Here is an 18,350-nt window from a genome sequence, read left to right as displayed (position 1 = left end):
GTTTTTGGCATCATTGGGCAAAAATCCCATAATAACCTTTCAGCATATTGTAATTCAAGTGTTCTGAGATAAAACTAGACTTCTGCACCTCCTCATGGCTCTGTTTTCAGACTTTAAAAATTCTAGCTTGTGACGTGACGGGAGACTTTGGCCAATCTCAGGTCATTTCAGAGAGAGAGAGCGCTCCTATTGAGCATTCTGATTGGCTGTGCCCCAGCTGGTGGGCGGTGCTTGGTATTTCCTCAATAGATCTCAACATAGCTGCTGGGTCACAAAGTTTCTCATTTTATAACTATACAGTACACTACAAGATGTTTCTGAAAACATTTGAGGTGAGAAATAGGCATTACAATAACAGAATATTGATTCATATTTGATCAGCGCTGCCTAGTTTGACTGTTTGGTTGGAGTTTGTGAGTGATTGACAGCTGCTCAGAGATGGCAAGGCTCCAGCTCAGCTCTGATTGGTTGTTTTCCTCCGGTCTGTGAAATCTTGCAGATGCTATAAGGAGCACCGGAGGACACAGAGGCACATGATGTTTTTCTGATTACAGATTGCTCCATTTCTACCCACTGCAGCTTTAATAGTTTTCGTAGCAAAAATACAAATGGAATTGATACATATTTGCTGTGCAAGCTGTAGTTGTATTTTATGACATAAATGTTTTAGGGTGTCAATTAGACTTTTAATTGTATCTCTAGATGTTGTCAAGGGACAGAACAAAATGCAGCATTATTAGCATATAATAATACTTTTATATGCTAATAATGCTGCATTTTGTTCTGTCCCTCTTCTTGGAAACAGCATTTTTTCAAAAGTAACTATGGGCTAATGACTTCATATGCAATTCAACATGAATGCATGGATATTTATCATGACCTCAATCCTTTTGTAATTTGTTTTAAAGGGGGCTGCATTGTGGCTGTTTGGTTTAAAGGAATAAAGCGTTTTTCTTTAATTAAGCATCAAAATAATCTTCACTCATGACTATAGTCATTGCCTGGATCCAGACCTTTGAATCCGCCTACTCCTCCGAGTTGAACAAGTTCACAATTCTGGCCGGTATCAGGCAAGGCTAGTCAGACGTGTCCCCCAGCAGGCAGCTGATAAATATGAAAAGATGTGCTCTGAGTTTCGCCCTGCTCAGAGTGCCAGGTCTACCCATGCGTCAGTTGGAAGAGGAGTGCTCAGGGAACCTCTCCAATGGCTCCTCAGTACGCACCAAGTCTGCGCTCACGTCTGGCACCTTTGCTGATTTTTCTGCAGACAGGATTCATTGTCATATATGCCTTTTACGTTGAGATCGAAAGCAATGCAAAAGCAGACGGGATTACCTTCAGCAACTTTTACCCAGGTGAGTTTGGAAGGGGGTGGGTGAATCAGGGTGGTGAGACAATGGAGGTTTAAAGATGAATAGATCATGAATGAAAAAAATATTTTAAGCTAAAGCTTCTTTAAAAAGCTAAATAAACGGACAAACTAGAATCCGGTAGTAAAGGGGAGTGGCTGCAGTTATTACTGTTGGGCATTGATAAGGTCAAACAGTTGCTGGTTCTTTAGGAACAGATGACCTGGGGTTGTTCAGTACAGCAGAAATGATCATGTTTTGTACAACTGTATTGTGATTCAGGTATCTGGCACTTTTTTTTTCCACTTTAGTTTTTATTGATGTTTTTCAAGGTTATGTACATATCAACAACACATGGGCATGTACACAGTCAGACCCACAAACAAAGGAAACAATACATACAGGACTCATGTTTGGGAGTTACACTTCCATTATTCCATACATTCTCATGTCATTTCCAACTCAATCAGTTGTCCTTTCTGCCGTCTTCGTCGCTGTTTTGGTTTTTGAATAATGTCCATTTCTCCCACTTGTCTTCCATCTGTGTTTCTTGCAGTCTTAAACGATGTGTCAGCTTCTCCATTATGTATATCTCCTCTACTACCCCCATCCACTGTTCGTTTGAAGGGGGTTCCACTCTACCCCATTTCCTTGTGATAGCTTTCTTACTAGCAATAGCTAGTAAGAAAATATATATAAGATATAAGATAGATATCTGGTCAAGATATTGTTAATATATTAACAATATCTTGACCAGATATTTATCACTTATTCATACGTTTCCCTCAGTAGAATTCAAATTACACATGAAGAGAGTCATGTAACTCATAGTGATATCATATCCTAGTACCTTTTGTACCGTGTTGTGTACCACCTTCCTAAACAGTACTATTTTGGGACATTTATAAAATATATGGGAGTGATCAGCATCTAGTGCCCCACAATCTCTCCATGGTAGATTTCTGTTTACATATTTATGAGTGATGAAAAATCAGATTAAATTTTTTCAAGAGAATTCGCTATATCTGGCACTTTTTAAAGCCTACTATTCCCTTTCTCTTTCAGAGTTCCAGGATGTGAATGTGATGGTGATTCTAGGTTTCGGCTTCTTGTGCACTTTTCTAGTGCGGTATGGTTTCAGTGGCTCTGGGTTCAACTTCCTGGTGGCTGCCATGGCAACCCAATGGGCTATCATACTCAACGGAACAGAGTCGTGGTATTACAGAGGAAAGATCAGGATAGATTTGAGAAGGTAGGTCATCGGCTAAGGCAGCCGCTTTCTCACTTTTTTAAAATTTGATGTCACACATCTGTTCGAGCAAATGATCTTTACAGAATCCATTTGTCCCAGTACAGCCTATATAGCAAAAGATAATGGCACAGAGATGTATTAAAGGACCAGTGTGTAACACTTAGGCGGATCTATTGGCAAAAATGGAATATTCATAACTTTGATTTCATTAGTGTATAATCACCTGAAACTAAGAAATGTTGTGTTTTTGTTAGCTTAGAAAGAGTCCTTCATATCTACATAGGGAGCAGGTCCTCTTCACGGAGTCCATCATGTTGCTCCTCCATGTTTCTACAGTAGACCAGAACAGACAAACCAAACACTGGCTCTAGAGAAGGCGTTTCACGTTTTTATGTTACCTGAAGGCCATCGTAGTTCTCCGACACGCTTGTGAAACTGCAGTAAAGTGAGGCGAAGAGGGCAAAAATCTGGTACCGCCAGTCCCCGTCTGACTTACGTTGTTCCTAAAGTAGTGTTATTATGGTAAGGATGGCGTCTGAGTGAGGCGAACGGCGTTACCACGGTTTTGCACTCTTCGGCTCACGCTACCACAGTCTCGGAAAGGGAGGAGTGAGTGGAGGGGTACTCATTTGGTTGCAATCTGCCACCACACCACTAAATGTCGCCAAATCCTACACACTGTACCTTTAAACAACAACAACATTCTGAAAATATACATTACTTACACAAAATACACATTTCACAGTTCTGAGCCAATGGTTCTAATGTCTTAATATAGCTTAGTGGTTGCTGAGATGTGCACAGCCTCTGCCCTCATTTCAATCGGAGCCGTGCAGGGGAAGACCAACCCTGTCCACCTCATCCTCATGGCCCTGCTGGAAGTGTCAGGGTTTGTCCTGAATCAATGGCTCCTCCAGACTCTACTGAAGGTAAGCAATTGTTAATCATGTGTTTTTCACCTTTACATCAGTTCTTGAGGCCAAGTATATTCACATCATACATATGCAGTACATAGAAATGTGATGTTTTCTAACCCTATAGGTCCAACCTCTGAACAGCATCATGCTGCTTCACATCTTTGGGGCCTTCTTTGGACTCATGACGTCCTGGATCCTGTATCGGAAAGGGTGCGAGCAGCAATTTGAAAAAGAGAAATTTGACCGCAAAACAGGATTATTCGCCGTACTGGGTAAGGTGTGAGCTATGTTTTTCTGATGTTACTGGGTTTTGTAGGACGGTGCAGCCAGTGGGTTGGCTAACATTCAGTTCAAACCCTACATTATCAAGCATCTACCTTGTTAAAGCAGAATCTGAATCCTCTGTTCTCCAGGGACTTTGTTTCTCTGGATGTTTTGGCCCAGTTTTAATTCAGTTCTCGTGGACAGCCGTACTCCTGGGAGGAAGCTGGGCGCCGTGTGCAGCACCTACCTGGCCCTGGCTGTCAGCGCTGTAACAGCAGCTGCTGTTTCTGTGCTCTCCAGCCCCAAGGGAAAACTCAACCCGGTATTCTGACACTTGATATGCTAACACAACATTACGCTCTTTCATGAACATGAGTCATTATTGGCCTACAGTGACAGGACTTTTACCTGTTTAAGCACCACGGGAGCCACTCAAAAATCGAATCAGTGAGTTTAAATACCAGTGAGATCTAATTTATAATGGGGCGTGTATCTTCACTCCTCTGTCAGATCCATATGCAGTCATGCATCCTCGCTGGTGGTGTTGCTGTTGGGGTTTCCATGTCAGTGGTTCGTCAGCCATGGGAAGCCATGACGATCGGATTCACCGCTGCTGTTGTGTCAACCATCGGATTGCGATATCTCAAGGTTATGATCACCGCATGAACACGTAACCCCTTGATTAAATACATCACAGCTCATCATAAGCTCTTATTTTCCAGATCCACATGCTGCGTGCATTCGAGTGCCATGACACCTGCGCTGTCCTGAGCACACATGGGCTCCCTGGTCTACTGGGATGGCTGGCACATCTCCTCCTACAGATTAAAGACTGTGATGATCACACAACGTGAGAACGCAGCTGTGATAATATGATTGCATTGCAACACACACACACACAAAAGGTGTGACACCTGTGTAATCGGTCCTTTATTTTGTAGGGCAATCCGGTTTGCTGTATTTCACATTTGCACTCTCTTCATCACCATCGCTCTGAGTCTGTCCATGGGAATCATTACAGGTAAGTCTTCTCTCTAGTAATAGGGCTTCCATTATTAACAGTCTGGCTCAATCATACTAGAAGACAGAAGGTCCATTTTGAATTATTCAGTCGCAACAGAGTGCCATCAACAGTGAAATTTGACCCAATTCATATCTTACTTTAGGTTTTCAGTATTTTAGTGAAATCTAGAGGTCATCTCTTTTTTTACAGTGTGTAACAATACACAGGTTGACAACCACAGGTGTATATCAACACCGTATTATGTAGGGCTGTGTATATAACAACGTATTATGATATAGGTTACGATTCAATATATTGCAATTTTTAATGCTACCGATGCACTCTTACGCTACTTCCTGTCTCAGTATATGTGGGAGTGGAGGAGTCAAACTGCTGAACATAGATTACAACGCTGTCTGCCATGAATTTTTGCATGTAAACTATTAATACAAAACTGATAAGAGTTTATGAGAATCAATACAGTATCGCAAAACATAATGTAGAGGCTAAGCCAAGCTTTAAGCCACTGAGGTATCGCACCGGGCTCACCTGATTGACACGCAGATTTACGTTACCGTCTATAATCATGGTCCGAAACACACTTTATGCTCAAACACTACATTTGTTCATTTTTTTCCCATGAAGTTTATCCCTTAACTTGATTACACATTCACTCCAAACACATCAAACAAACAATATACAAGTAACGATTGCAGCAACATGCTACCTCAGCGTTCAAAAACTGTTTATGCTTCCGGGTGGAACACCTGACCCGGCCAAGATTGGTTCCTACTTATGCATTTCAGTAGGCTACCAATAATCCCCAGGAGACCTGATACACCATCTGGCTCCTACACATAATATTGCAATACTCAAGTGTGTGGATATTTTCTTACACCCCTAGTTTTATGCAGTATGCGTGCCATTTGTGAGCTTTCTTAATTACTTTTATATGTCATTGTTTTCAGGGCTCCTACTCAAGTGGAACTTCTGGCGACCGCCCCAAGACAGGAAATGTTTTGATGATCAGGCTTTCTGGGAGGTTGGCAATCAAGACTTTATCTTCTTACAACAATTATATCACTTAAAAGATCAATTATAATGATCAATAATGATACTGAACAGTGATGGAATTGGTGTTATTTTGTGTTGTGCCATACCATAAAAAGGTAAAAACAGCAAGTATTTTTATGTTTTGCAGTTTCCCCATCTCGCAGTGCGCAAGTAAGAAGACGGAGAAAGAAGGAGACCAAGTGAGATCCTGGAAGTACAAACTATTTTTGGTGTTCATTCATGTCAATATATATCATTTCTTACAATTTTTTCTTACTTTCATGCAAAGTAGTTATTAGACATTTTATGTGTGCAAGACTGGAATAAATTATTTTTAAAAATCGAGCTTGAACCGTGGAAGCATGAATGCGAGACTCATTTACTGCCCAGTATGTTTTTCTGTTTAATGTTGCCATGGTTGTCAGAAACTGACCTCATGGTTTGGATGTTACACAAGCGAATGGTTTAAGTGTTGCAGTCAAATACAAATCTCCAGTACACACATTTAATACCCAACAGTTGCGAAACCTTAGTTGACCTCATGTCAGCAGTGTGAGCTAATTAGCCTTCAACAATGAATCTGGATGACTGCAAAGTTTCAGAGCTGACTTAACTGTTATTTCAGGAAAAACACAAACAACCCCGTATGGTTACATTCAGTAAATGTGTACAGTATTATGAAATATTGCCCTCAATGATATTTTGTACCACTTAAAAAGACTGTTCAAATTAAAAGGATGTGATAAAAGTAAGTATACCCAAAGGAAATGTGGACAGTTCAGAGAAGTAAAGCTCCCAAAATACACATTTTGCTATACACAAGTTGTAAACCATTATAACAACATGGCTACAGTCTGAGTGCAAATAGACACGTCTAAAGATGTGCCACATTCAAAACGTTAAAGGAATCTATGAAACTTTGTGCTTAGTTATGATTTAGCCAGTATACAGTCAACAGTATAAATTAAACACGTTAATTTGAAAGCGAAACAAAGTTCATATATAAAGTGAATAACCACTAAAGCATATTGTCTCATACAATATAGAGAGCAGAGTGTATAAACAGTGGACATGAAGACACACAGAGTCCATCACTGCCACAGATCCTCTGTACGTCCAAACTTGAAGACCAAACCCCTAAATCAGAAGATAGGAAGAGAGTGTAAGAAAAGTATTTACACATAAATACCTGTGATGATGTGTAAGCATGGATTTGAAGTAAGATGCTGCTGAGGACTCACCCAAAGAAAATGAACGCGTTTTGGAAGAAAATGGCGATACCAGGGTACACGGCAGCCTTATCTGTAAGAGACAACAGATTTACAGCTTACTAAATGAGACCATGTGTAGGGCTGCACATGGCAAAAATGATAATCACAATTATTTTGATCAATATTGAGATCACGGGGCTGCACGGTGGTGCAGTGGTTAGCACTGGCGCCTCACAGCTAGAGGGTTGCAGGTTCGAATCCGGCTTGGGATCCTTCTGTGTGGAGTTTGCATGTTCTCCCCGTGTTAGCGTAGGTTTTCTCCGGGTACTCCGGTTTCCTCCCACAGTCCAAAGACATGCAGGTTAGGTTAAATTGTGGACTCTAAATTGCCCGTAGGTGTGAGTGTGAGCGTGAATGGTTGTCTGTCTCTATGTGTCAGCCCTGCGATGGACTGGCGACCTGTCCAGGGTGTACCCTGCCTTCGCCCAATGTCGGCTGGGATCGGCTCCAGCCCCCCCGCGACCCCTAACGGGATAAGCGGTTGCAGATGGATGGATGGATGGATGGATTGAGATCACGATTATTTATCACGATTATTCATTGATTTTAGCAACAACATATTTTATTGCACTTTCAAATGAAAATAAACATAGCACTGCTTTCACTTCCATGCTGTGCTACATTCCTGTTAATGTACAAATTAGGTCTGCATGATGTTGGAAAAAACTGACATTGCAATATTTTTTTTCTGCCATATATATATATTGCAATAAGGAAAAATACAGGAATATTCACCCTACCACTTTGTTAGCTACATTTTAAAGTTAAATGCTTCAATCTGGTGCACTTCGAGAGCAATATTAGCAATACTAAGAGTTAGATAAACAATTTTTTGCTCTTATTTTAATCATAAACACATTGGTTGTATAGATAATATCTATACCCAAAAGTGAAACCAAAACATCTCGATCACCAGCTGGTGGCTGGCTGTTGGTTTAGGAAGCGGTTGATTTGATATTTGCAGCAGAGTTTTCATTTTAAACATCAATATCGCAGGCGATCACGCTCATTTAATTGTGGGAAGCCAAAATTGTGATTGCAAATTAATATTCGTTTAATTGTGCAGCCCTAGCCATGTGTATAATTTGACACATTGCCACATGTAGTAAATGAGGAGCTGTTCATGATTGGAATGAACAACAATTTGCTCGCTTCATGCAGCATATGTATATGAAGTTACTGCATCATACTGGCTTCTCTTTCATCTCTGAAATTTCCAAAAAACACTGTGTTGCTTAATACTGCTTGTCAATGTCACACGCAAAAAACTGATTACTGGACAGTCAGTGCGAGAACAACAGGACTTACGAGGCACTACGAATCCTCCAAACAGAATCCACATAGAGGCAATGAGGGAGCCGAATGCCAGCATGAAGCCAATGAAGAGCCACACTCGGGCGCCTGCAAGCAGAGATAAGAAAGGGTGCGTTACTGGGTGACGCTCCACAGAGCTTTTTTTTATGGGTTTGTATTTTACTGCATGTATGTTGTAATGGTAATACAAGGAAACTGGCCATCATTAGAAATGAGAAATGGGGAAATTAAGTGTTTGTGAGGGGAGAGCGTAGAGAAGTTCATCATGTCCTCTCATACTCACCCGTCTGTCCAATGCAGCCCTCACTGTAGCTGTCTCCTCTCACTTGGCCGTTTGAAACAGCATTTATCCTAGATGTGTCAAATGAGATAAAAAAATAATTACAAACACATCAGAACAGAAGCTACCTCGTAAGTTACTGTTTTACCTGATTTCTTATGTGGACAGGTCACAGGGTGACAACTGAATACAATTAGGAAGCCTGTCCCATAGACTGTAAACAGTATAGGCATTATTAGGGATGCACCGATCCGACTTTTTTCAGTCCCGATACCGATACCTGGGATTTGGGTATCGGCCGATATCGAGTACCGATCCGATACCAGTGTTTGATTAATGAGCTGTATGCCTCACTGTGTGGAAGTGACTGGGATCGTCCTTTTATGTGTAAGGCAACATCAGGCTTGACTTAAACATTGCCTTCCTAATATTGCAAAATAAAATGTAACAAATAAATACATAGATATACATTTACGGAATTGTATAAAATAATAAATCGTATACCAACAACTTGGTCAAAAAATCTTCAAAATTAACAGGAATTACAATTTAAGTGTAAACCTGTTTAATGCAGCAACAAATTGGTCAAAACTTAAACAGGAGTTAAAATTCCAGTATATAATGTATATAGTATATAAACATAAGTGAATAGATCGGCTCTATTGTCACCGATAACCGATCCAGCTATTTGAGTCAGTGTCGGCACGATATCAGATCTGGTATCGGTGCATCCTTAAGCATTATGAAGGTCTCAACTCCTAAACTGAAGCATCCATCGAGCTGGTAAATAACAACCGGAGGATCAAATCATTACCATCACAAGGTCCACTTACTTAGTGTTTCAGAAGGCTTTCAGCCCCGTGTCATGGCCCTGGCTTTGCTCATTTGTTATGGAAATGGTTTAGTGGGTGAAAGATTAAAGAGGCCATCGACATCACCAGACACCATTCTTGGACAGAGACAACAGGGCACCTCCCCAATAGACGACCACCAGTTATCATGTGACTAAAACTCCACACTTAGGTCACGTGATAATAACTATATCATCTCCATGACAAATGAGCAACTCCATACGCTGAGGAAGGCCTGGAGATGGGGCTAAAAGCTTAAAGGAACAGTGTGCATCATTTCAGGGGATCTATTGGCAGAAATGGAATATCATATTCATAGTCTATGTTTTCATTAGTGAATAAATCACCTGAAACTAAGAATTGTTGTGTTTTCGTTAGCTTAGAAGGAGCCCTTCCTATCTACACATGGAGCAGGTCGTGATATTACGAATCCTACTATAGTGAAGGCATGATCGCCCTACTCTGCCTCTGATTGGCTTACCATGATATTCTTACCCTAAACCTAACCAATACAACCAACTAAGGCAGCAAGTACTGGCCAATCAGAGGCAGTGTAGGGCGGGCCATGCCTTTGCTATAGCATGATTCGTGATTTAGCGAGCGGGTCCTCTCCACAGAGTCCGGCATGTTTCTACGGTAGCACAGAACGGACAAATCAAACACTGGCTCTAGTGAGAGCCTTTCGTATTTTTTACGTCAACTGAAAGCCAACGTAGTTCTTAGACACTCTTGTGAAACTGCGGTAATGTGAGCCGCAGAGTGCAAAACCGTGGTACCGCCAGCCGCCGTCTCACTTCTGTTGCTCCTAAAGTAGTGTTATTATGGTAAGGATGACCTCTGAGCGAGGCGAATTACGTTGTTTTGCACTTGGCGGCTCACGTTACTGCAGTCTTATGGAAAGGAAGGAGTGAGCGCAGGGGCACTCAGTTGGTTGCAATCTGTAACCACACCACTAGATGCTGCCAAATCCTACACACTGTACCACATACAGTAATTGAACCTTGTGATGAGACCCGTTTGTGAAACTGAAGAATCTAACATTTCCAGTGACAGAAAGAGTCCGCTTACATGAGAAAGGCCACTGTAGCGATGACTCCACAAGTGTGATAGGCATGATGAAAGTCTCCCTCATCAGGATATTTCACTGCTGCATCGATGATGATCCACCAACCAGTGAAGAACTGCAACAACAACAAGATCCACAGTTAGAAAAAGAAAAAGAAGTAGAAAGGCACTTTATTAATCCTGAGGGGAAATTACATTTTTTCACTCTGTTATATATACAGGACACACACACACATGCACAAACAGGACTTATATACATGCGTTAATGAGAGAGATGTCAGAGCGAGGGGGCTGCACCTGACAGGCGCCACGGGAAACCTCTGTTGGTCTGGAGGAGCTGCAGCATTTATTTCTGCACAAACGTCCACTGTACATTCACTAGATATTCTCAGAGCTAAACTAACTCTTCTGCAGTGTGGAGTGTGCGCGCATGCACGTAAGAGTGGAGCGAAATAGTGAGAACGAGCGCGGTGTGTGAGTGAAGGCAGGCAGAGGAGCAGAGGAGCAGAGTACAGCAGAGACTCCGGCCCTGGAGACCAAAGCTACGGTCTCCCCCGCGTCCTGCGACCGCGGCCAACACTGTTTAACAGACGGGCTTCACTAGATATAACTTTGCGGTTTTGGTGTAGTTTGTGTTGGAGTCTTGTCTGAACAGCGTAGCCACACGTGAGCACGCATGGGACACCGACCCGGATTGATTTATACGTGTAAGAAGTTACAAACAGTCCCTTTAATTTACTTGTTCTAAAAACCTCTTAACTTAAAGGTACAGTGTGTAGGATTTGTCAGCATCTAGTGGTGTGGTTGCAGATTGCAACCAACTGAGTAACGCTCTATTCACGCCTCCCTTTCCAAGACTGCGTAAAGCGAGCCGCCAGTGCATAACCTTGGTAATGTCGTTTGCCTCACTCAGAGGCCATCCTTACAATAATAACCCTAATTTAGGAGCAACGAAACTCAGACGGCGGCTGACGGTACCACGGTTTAGCACTCTGCGGCTCAAGTTTACCGCAGTTTCACAAGCGTGTCGGAGAACTACGGTGGCCTTCAGGTAACATAAAACCATTAAAGGCTCTTTCTAGAGTCAGTTGGGGGTTTGGTGCCTTGCTCAAGGGCACCTCGGCAGTGCCCAAGAGGCAATCTGGCATCTCTCCAACAACCAGTTCACACTCAGTACTTGGTCCATGGGATTTGAACCAGCAACCCTCTGGTTCCGAAGTCAAGTCCCTATGGACTGAGCTACTGCCATCCCAAGGGGGACTTCAGAGACAAGTATGAACATGATGTGTAATAAATCTGCACATCCTGGTTATTCAAAACAAGAATACACAGCTCTGCATCATCATTAGTAACTAGGCAAACCACAGAACAGGAAGACACATGAGAGCACCCTACATGTCCCCTCTGTAGCTACAGTGTATCTGAGTGAAATCAGTGTAGTACCAGCACTCCAGCAGCTATAGATGCGATGGCGTTTCTTCTCTCTCCCCAGTCCACATTGCACTCACAGTCTCCACACCGGATCCCGTCCAGGAAACCTGACATGACTCTGCTGGGGGAAAAGACAAGGGCGTTATGTCCAACAATAAAACAACAACATCAACAACTGTATAGAGAGATATGAGAACTCTGTAAAGTAGTTAGCTGTACAGTAGGATGATGCTCAACTCTCTGGTTTATACACCAAGCACCAACAACAAACACCGACTATCTTTACTCTAAAGCTCGGTGACATCTATTCGACAATAAGTCTGTCGAGGTATCCACTTGATCGTTGTGAAAACACACATGCAGCAGATTAAAAACAGGCCCGTGTCGTCTCTTTTGTTCACATTTCCTTGAAGCTTTCTTGTTGCTACGAAGTTGCTAATATAAATACCAGCACAACTCAAACGACAGCGGTAGTACCGAGCTAAAAACACACACCCCGACAGCATTACTGGCTTGTAATGTCATTTTATCAAAGGTTTTTTACCTTTTATTTTCGGTTTTTGATGTGTTGAACCTCTCTGGATAATAAGCCCGACTTTGCTTCCGATAGAGCTAGTGATGTGTTGGTTACGAACGAGCCGGTTCATTGAGCCGGCTCTTTTGAGTGAACGATAAGAACCGGCTCCCGTCCGTTTTTTGTCTTTTTCTTTACTTAATTCATGGCAGGATGATAGGACATCTTCTCCGCGCGGTCTTCAGGTACAGAGCAGGAGGGAAAGGATGAGAGAAAGAGAGAGGAGTGTGGTGCGCGAATAGCAGACAAGATGAGTGACAGTCGGAAACGAAGCAGCATGTGAAATTAATGTATTCTGGAAATTATAAGGTTTAGTATAATTATATTGAATAATTTAAGTGATATATGTGCACACATACTAATGATAGGTCAAAACAGCGCTAAATTTGGCTGAATTATAAAAGGCAGAAGTGGTAAAATGAAGAGCTGTTTGGGAGCCGAAAGAGCCGGCTCTTCTTGGTGAGCTGAGCCAAATGATCTGGCTCACTAAAAAGAGACGGAATTCCCATCATTAGATAGAGCTCAGTGACGCACATGCGCAGTACAGACAGCCGTTTGATGATGAGGGAGCCTCTTGATACTGGTGCGTTCAAGGTGTTGTGGACAAAATAGGAATTTTTGTGCAACATTCCAAGCAAATGGGCTACTCAAAAAGTCCTATTTGGTATGTAGGTATATTAATACGTACACACACACACTTATCTTTTTTGATATATTTACTGTATTGTTATTATTTCTTTATATTAATCTTGTCTCTAGGTGGAGGCTTCAGATAAGCCCAGTGGGTTTTTTGCACTCTTCCTGCACTTTATATTATTCATTTATTTTTGTGTTATGTTGTATAGTCTTGAATTGTGAAAAACAAATAAACAAATAAACAAACAAAAATACGTCAATTGACTTGTGAAAAAAGATGTGACATAAATTAGCGCATGGGTAGTATCACCTTATATTTTTATTTGATCATTATACATTCACTTACCTTTTGGACTCAAATGAAAGATTATTATTGTGTACAACTCATCATAATATCAACTTTTTTTCCAATTTTTTTAGTTAACCAAATATACAAAACATACAAAACACAAACTCACACAAAAATGGCTCAAAATTCCCTCCCTATCCCACCCACATACAAACTGAAAAAGAACCATACTCAAAAGGAGTAGGCTAGTTAACTATTAATTGTATTAAAAAGGATATAGACAAAAACAATTAAATACACAAATAAAGAAATCATAAATAACGAGATGCAGTGTTCTGACTTATTCAGATGACTAATGATGTATCAAGTCTGATAATTTTGTTATAACAAATCAGATATAGGTGTTGGTAAGGAGTCCATATAGGTTAGATAGGGTTGCCAAATCTTCAGAAAGGTGTTGTATTCATCATAATATCAACTAGATTGTCAAAGTGTCATCACTGTATGGTTAAATTTACATACATAAACATAAAGTAACACAAGTTACAAGTTTCAATGGATTTTTAAAAGAATATATCAAGACTCTCAAACTTATAAACACTATAAAAAAGGGATAAACTGTCAAAGTGTATAGTGAGCTCTTTGAATACGAATAATGTTTTTTTCTTATAAATTGATATTTTTAAAGTGTATTATCCCTATTTTTTTAATTATCACTGTTATTTCTATTTATGTCTTTAAATTCATTCTTCGTTTCTCTGTAACATTATGTTGAGTCTGCAATGTTTGTGCATTTTAATGTTTTTTCAATAATAATAACAAAGTATCACCTTTCATACTAAAAGTGACTGTGCACATTTTCTTCAGTGTAATACAACAGTTTCAGTCAAAAACTATTGAATATAGGTGCCATCTGTTACAAACACTCACCAAACTATAGAAAGCCGACTTAGTAGTTATTTTCTTAATTATTTCCCCAGAAAATGATCCCTGGGTGATCACCGTGGATGAGCATTTTGTAGAGACCATCCACTTTCATATTCATTTATGAAGCTACTGAAAACTGCAAAACAAGCTGGACTCGATACTGAAAATAATACAAGAGTAGGCTACATTTGTAACTAAATTAACACATATTTAAGCAAAAATACAAAACAAAAAAAATACTTAAATATAATTGAAACATTAAATAATGAAAAGATACATAAATATGAGAGAGAGGATTTTAAACAAGGGATTTATGTGCATTTTATTTCCTTGTATATAGGCCTATTTGCATTTGCTTAATCTTTGGTTCAGTGGTGTGGGTGCAGAGCAGCTATATAAATACTTGTTTAAAACATGCTGTTTATTGAAACAAGGGGAGAAAAAAGTTACACTAACAGAACATTTTCTTAGATCTGTTATTGCTTGTTAACATGTTTTATACTTTAGATGTTCCTGAAGCCATTTGCTTTATAATCTGATTGGAGATCTGTGCCTGCAACATCATGTGTGAGTCACATGGGGCTTTCATGCACGCTGCCGACCCTTTCATTATTCACAAACTGTGATCCCTACAACTGTGAACAGAGCACTAGAGGACACATAGGGCTGTAGCATCAATCAGCATCTACATTTCTTTATTGTCGACGATCACATGGAGACATTCACAACAAATATTGGAAGACAAAGATATCAAGTTAGTGGTCCATAAAAATAAATTTAGCATCATAATTTGAAATTAGCATTTAAAGACTTGTACAGCTACTTCATAGTTGATACATTTGAAAATCCCACACAAGCCGGTATAAATGAGTAAACAAGATGACAGTCGTCTTAAAAGACTCCAAGCAATTGCAAGGCTACAGATATGGACAGAAAGATGACGCCGAATAATCCAATGTAGCCATAGGCACCATGCATCCTCTTGGCTGGATCTGGAATAAAACATAAAACAGGACAATGCAAAACTTTCACCAAAGCAGAATTATATGAAACAACAAGGAACACTAAACTTGTTCATGAGGGAATGTTTGACTTTGAAATTCCAAACAGCTAATATTTTGTTGATAATACATTAATTTACTTGTTTTAAAAACCTCTTAACTTAAAGGTACAGTGTGTAGGATTTGGCAGCATCTAGTGGTGTGGTTGCAAATTGCAATCAACTGAGTTGGCTACTGGGCTACTGTAGAAACATGGCGGACTCTGTGTAGAGGACCCTCTCCCTATGTAGATATGAAGGGCTCATTCTAAGCTAACGAAAACACGATTCATAGTTTCAGGTGATTATACACTAATGAAAACATAGTTATGATATTATGAGCCATTTCTGCCAATAGATCCCCGAAATGTTACACACTACTGTTCCTTTAAATAATTACCATAATTTCGACCTCATTGATGCATGTCTTTTTTTAGTGTTTCAATATCCTTTGCTCAATGCTATCTTCTGTAAATGATTAAACAAAACTAGGTGAGGAGCAACAAAATGTTGTAGCAATCACTGTAACCTCTGGAACGCCTGGACTGCAACCTTTACACCCTATGTTAGGAGTATTTGTTTGCGGAAATTATAAATGGATTGTTATGGGTTCAATTTCTCACAAGAATAACAGGATCAAATTCCATCGGTCAGGAGTAATTTTCTGACCTGTGCAGAGGTAGATTGTGTTTTATTCCTTTAGGGTCCCTATAATCATATAACTTTGACCCATGCACTATTATATATTATTTGAAACTTATATAAAATATTGGTGGTTTGTTATTTTAAATGCATTATGTCAACTTAGAAATGTGTGTGAAATCTATTATATATATTACAATAGAGTGGGTGAAGTGAGTTTAAGTGCTTTTGCTTTAAATGTCAGTCTTACCTCCTGTGTAGTAGCCCCAGGCATAGGAAAACCTGCTGGTCACCCAAATAGCCCCCAGCACAGCTGCTGATAACTAGGATTATGAACATAGAAAAAGAGAAATACAAACAGTCAGGAAATACATGGGTGATGAAAATATGCTTAATCACTGTGACACGTGTCTTTGGCTTGTCATCATCTGGAGAATTTATGCCAAAGATCATGAGGATTGCTTGCCCCTCCCACACCAGGTTTAGTAGCCCTTAATATTCACTTCCAAGCCCTAATAGTGTGGCAAAAGATGCACACACACTAAAGTAATCTGTGGCTATATATGAAAAAGTGTGTAAAAAGTATACATACCGGGTAAACAAGAGCTGCAATGGTCTGGAAAACGAGCCACTGAGGGTAAACCTCCAGGGTGTTCTGATGTGCTCTCTGGATACAGTTGAATACCTGATCCTTGTCACTGTACATGTTGGGGTACTGCAAAGTAAAGTATCAAACACATCATATATTAGCCAGAACACTAATGAAAAACACGTCCAATGCAACTATGAGCGTGCAGTATTAACTTTACTTGCACTTGTTTTCATTATAAGTCAAATTGCAACTAACCTTAACGTCGTACTTCTTCCTGGCACCCCCAACCTTCACAGCTAAATAGCCCAGCATAATCCAGCTGTACAGGTAGGTAAATATGGCGTATCCAAACTCGGACGGCAACACAGTCAGGACGTCCATCTCTGCTCGATGTGTGACAAGTTTTCAGAAGACTGCAGCGAATTTGTAGCCTAGTGGAGAGGAAGCAGGGATTTGTGGCTTGGCGCAGGAAGCAACAAACTAACAGTGTAGCTACACAAAATATCGCGAGATCACGTGCGTGCCTGGCGAGGTTATAGCAGGTTATAGCTCATTTAAAGGGCAATACCACTATAATAATAATAATAATAATAATAATAATGTCTGATCATAATAATGTGCACTGAATTGATTGTTAATGGAATTGTATAACTGCATTCCTAAAAGTATACATGCACATACATACTTATATAATCATTCAGTCCATGTATAGCCATTTAAAGGGCAATACCACTATGATGTTCCAGTGCAAGTGAAATGTTTGTGTCTGGCATAAATACTTTTCAAACTGTATAAAGAAATCTCATGTACAAATTGATATGCTGGCTAAATCACTCTGAGAATGACATAATCTTGCGGTTGTCTAACATCAGATTTAGCACTACACGGTGAAGGAACTGGCCTTCTACCTCCAAGAGGTCAAGGCCCAGTTACGTGTTGGTTAATCTTGTGTGACAAAGAGAATTTCCAAACAGATGAGTTAAAGCATAATGATTCAATTTATTCCGAACAATCAATGTTGCATAAGTAAAATAAAAGAGTTTACAGATATCTGGATCCAATCAACGTGTCCCTGACAACATACAGTGCATGGGTCAGTTCGCGAAGTCTGAATCCCGAGCTATCCCTGATCCAGTCTATTCATGGTTTACACAATAGTAATATTCATGAGATTATGGCACGTGATGTCTTTGCTGCATATCTTCTTCTTTGTTATCTCCTTCTGACTCCTTTCTCTCTTTGACCTTGCAAAAAGAACAGAACGTGCATCCTCCCTGTCCTCGCAAACACTTCATGCACAACAAATCCAACAATCAGGTTATTTCAGGTCATTGTAAGCACTTTTGTACATAATAGATCCAACAACGGTACCAATCACAGCTGTGGAGGCACTGGTATAGATAGTTCTTTATATGTAAGGCATTGATGTTTGTATTTATATTTTTAATATTTATATTTTTAATATCTTTTAAACATTAGTTTTTATAGTGCTTTCGGTCTTTTTAGTAATATTCTCATTGCATCATTATATGCAATATACATATATGTATGTATACTTTTTTATTTTATTCTTGTTGTTTTGTTGTTGGTCGTTGGTGCTT

The 18,350-nt window shown here is 40.0% G+C and overlaps 3 protein-coding genes across 4 annotated transcripts; 1 reads left to right on the top strand and 2 right to left on the bottom strand.

The window, feature by feature from the left end:
• The first annotated feature begins 1,086 nt into the window (after positions 1–1,086).
• rhd (Rh blood group, D antigen) lies at positions 1,087–6,188 on the top strand. The gene is made up of 10 exons (XM_074660423.1): positions 1,087–1,355; positions 2,415–2,601; positions 3,380–3,530; positions 3,643–3,790; positions 3,932–4,104; positions 4,293–4,430; positions 4,505–4,632; positions 4,724–4,803; positions 5,754–5,827; positions 5,987–6,188. Exons 1-10 carry the CDS (start codon positions 1,205–1,207, stop codon positions 6,011–6,013), a joined length of 1,257 nt encoding a protein of 418 aa, XP_074516524.1. The 5' UTR covers positions 1,087–1,204; the 3' UTR covers positions 6,014–6,188.
• A 28-nt stretch (positions 6,189–6,216) lies between these two features.
• On the bottom strand, positions 6,217–12,734 carry tmem50a (transmembrane protein 50A). Of its 2 annotated transcripts, none has more exons than XM_074660424.1 (7): positions 12,595–12,734; positions 12,063–12,171; positions 10,623–10,735; positions 8,707–8,774; positions 8,418–8,510; positions 7,080–7,140; positions 6,217–6,975 (listed from the first exon to the last, which is right to left on the bottom strand). In XM_074660424.1, exons 2-7 carry the CDS (start codon positions 12,162–12,164, stop codon positions 6,930–6,932), a joined length of 483 nt encoding a protein of 160 aa, XP_074516525.1. In that variant the 5' UTR covers positions 12,165–12,171; positions 12,595–12,734; the 3' UTR covers positions 6,217–6,929. The 2 variants fall into 2 exon arrangements, with proteins under 2 accessions (XP_074516525.1, XP_074516526.1); XM_074660425.1 differs by having other exon boundaries at positions 12,063–12,168; positions 12,595–12,727.
• Positions 12,735–15,143: 2,409 nt separating this feature from the next.
• mgst3b (microsomal glutathione S-transferase 3b) lies at positions 15,144–17,240 on the bottom strand. The gene is made up of 4 exons (XM_074661139.1): positions 17,005–17,240; positions 16,750–16,872; positions 16,408–16,480; positions 15,144–15,468 (listed from the first exon to the last, which is right to left on the bottom strand). The coding sequence occupies exons 1-4, from the start codon at positions 17,128–17,130 to the stop codon at positions 15,368–15,370; spliced, it is 423 nt and encodes a 140-aa protein (XP_074517240.1). The 5' UTR covers positions 17,131–17,240; the 3' UTR covers positions 15,144–15,367.
• Between the last annotated feature and the right edge of the window lie 1,110 nt (positions 17,241–18,350).

The sequence above is a fragment of the Sebastes fasciatus genome, chromosome 15, assembly GCF_043250625.1.
Source record: "Sebastes fasciatus isolate fSebFas1 chromosome 15, fSebFas1.pri, whole genome shotgun sequence".
Classification (NCBI taxonomy): domain Eukaryota; kingdom Metazoa; phylum Chordata; class Actinopteri; order Perciformes; family Sebastidae; genus Sebastes; species Sebastes fasciatus.
This window is presented reverse-complemented; position numbering and strand designations above follow the sequence as displayed.

What these genes read in the sequence shown, in the direction of transcription:
- tmem50a (XM_074660424.1), bottom strand. Translation starts at nt 12,164, where the DNA reads ATGTCAGGTTTCCTGGACGGGATCCGGTGTGGAGACTGTGAGTGCAAT. An exon ending in CTATAGCTGCTGGAGTGCTG is followed by an intron (nt 10,736 to 12,062) that starts GTACTACACTGA and finishes TTGTTGTTGCAG; the next exon opens with TTCTTCACTGGTTGGTGGAT. An exon ending in GCTACAGTGGCCTTTCTCAT is followed by an intron (nt 8,775 to 10,622) that starts GTAAGCGGACTC and finishes TGACACATCTAG; the next exon opens with GATAAATGCTGTTTCAAACG.
- rhd (XM_074660423.1), top strand. Translation starts at nt 1,205, where the DNA reads ATGGCTCCTCAGTACGCACCAAGTCTGCGCTCACGTCTGGCACCTTTG. An exon ending in ATCAGGATAGATTTGAGAAG is followed by an intron (nt 2,602 to 3,379) that starts GTAGGTCATCGG and finishes GTCTTAATATAG; the next exon opens with CTTAGTGGTTGCTGAGATGT. An exon ending in ATGATCAGGCTTTCTGGGAG is followed by an intron (nt 5,828 to 5,986) that starts GTTGGCAATCAA and finishes TATGTTTTGCAG; the next exon opens with TTTCCCCATCTCGCAGTGCG.
- mgst3b (XM_074661139.1), bottom strand. Translation starts at nt 17,130, where the DNA reads ATGGACGTCCTGACTGTGTTGCCGTCCGAGTTTGGATACGCCATATTT. An exon ending in TTGCAGCTCTTGTTTACCCG is followed by an intron (nt 16,481 to 16,749) that starts GTATGTATACTT and finishes TCATAATCCTAG; the next exon opens with TTATCAGCAGCTGTGCTGGG. An exon ending in CTGGGGCTACTACACAGGAG is followed by an intron (nt 15,469 to 16,407) that starts GTAAGACTGACA and finishes GTTTTATTCCAG; the next exon opens with ATCCAGCCAAGAGGATGCAT.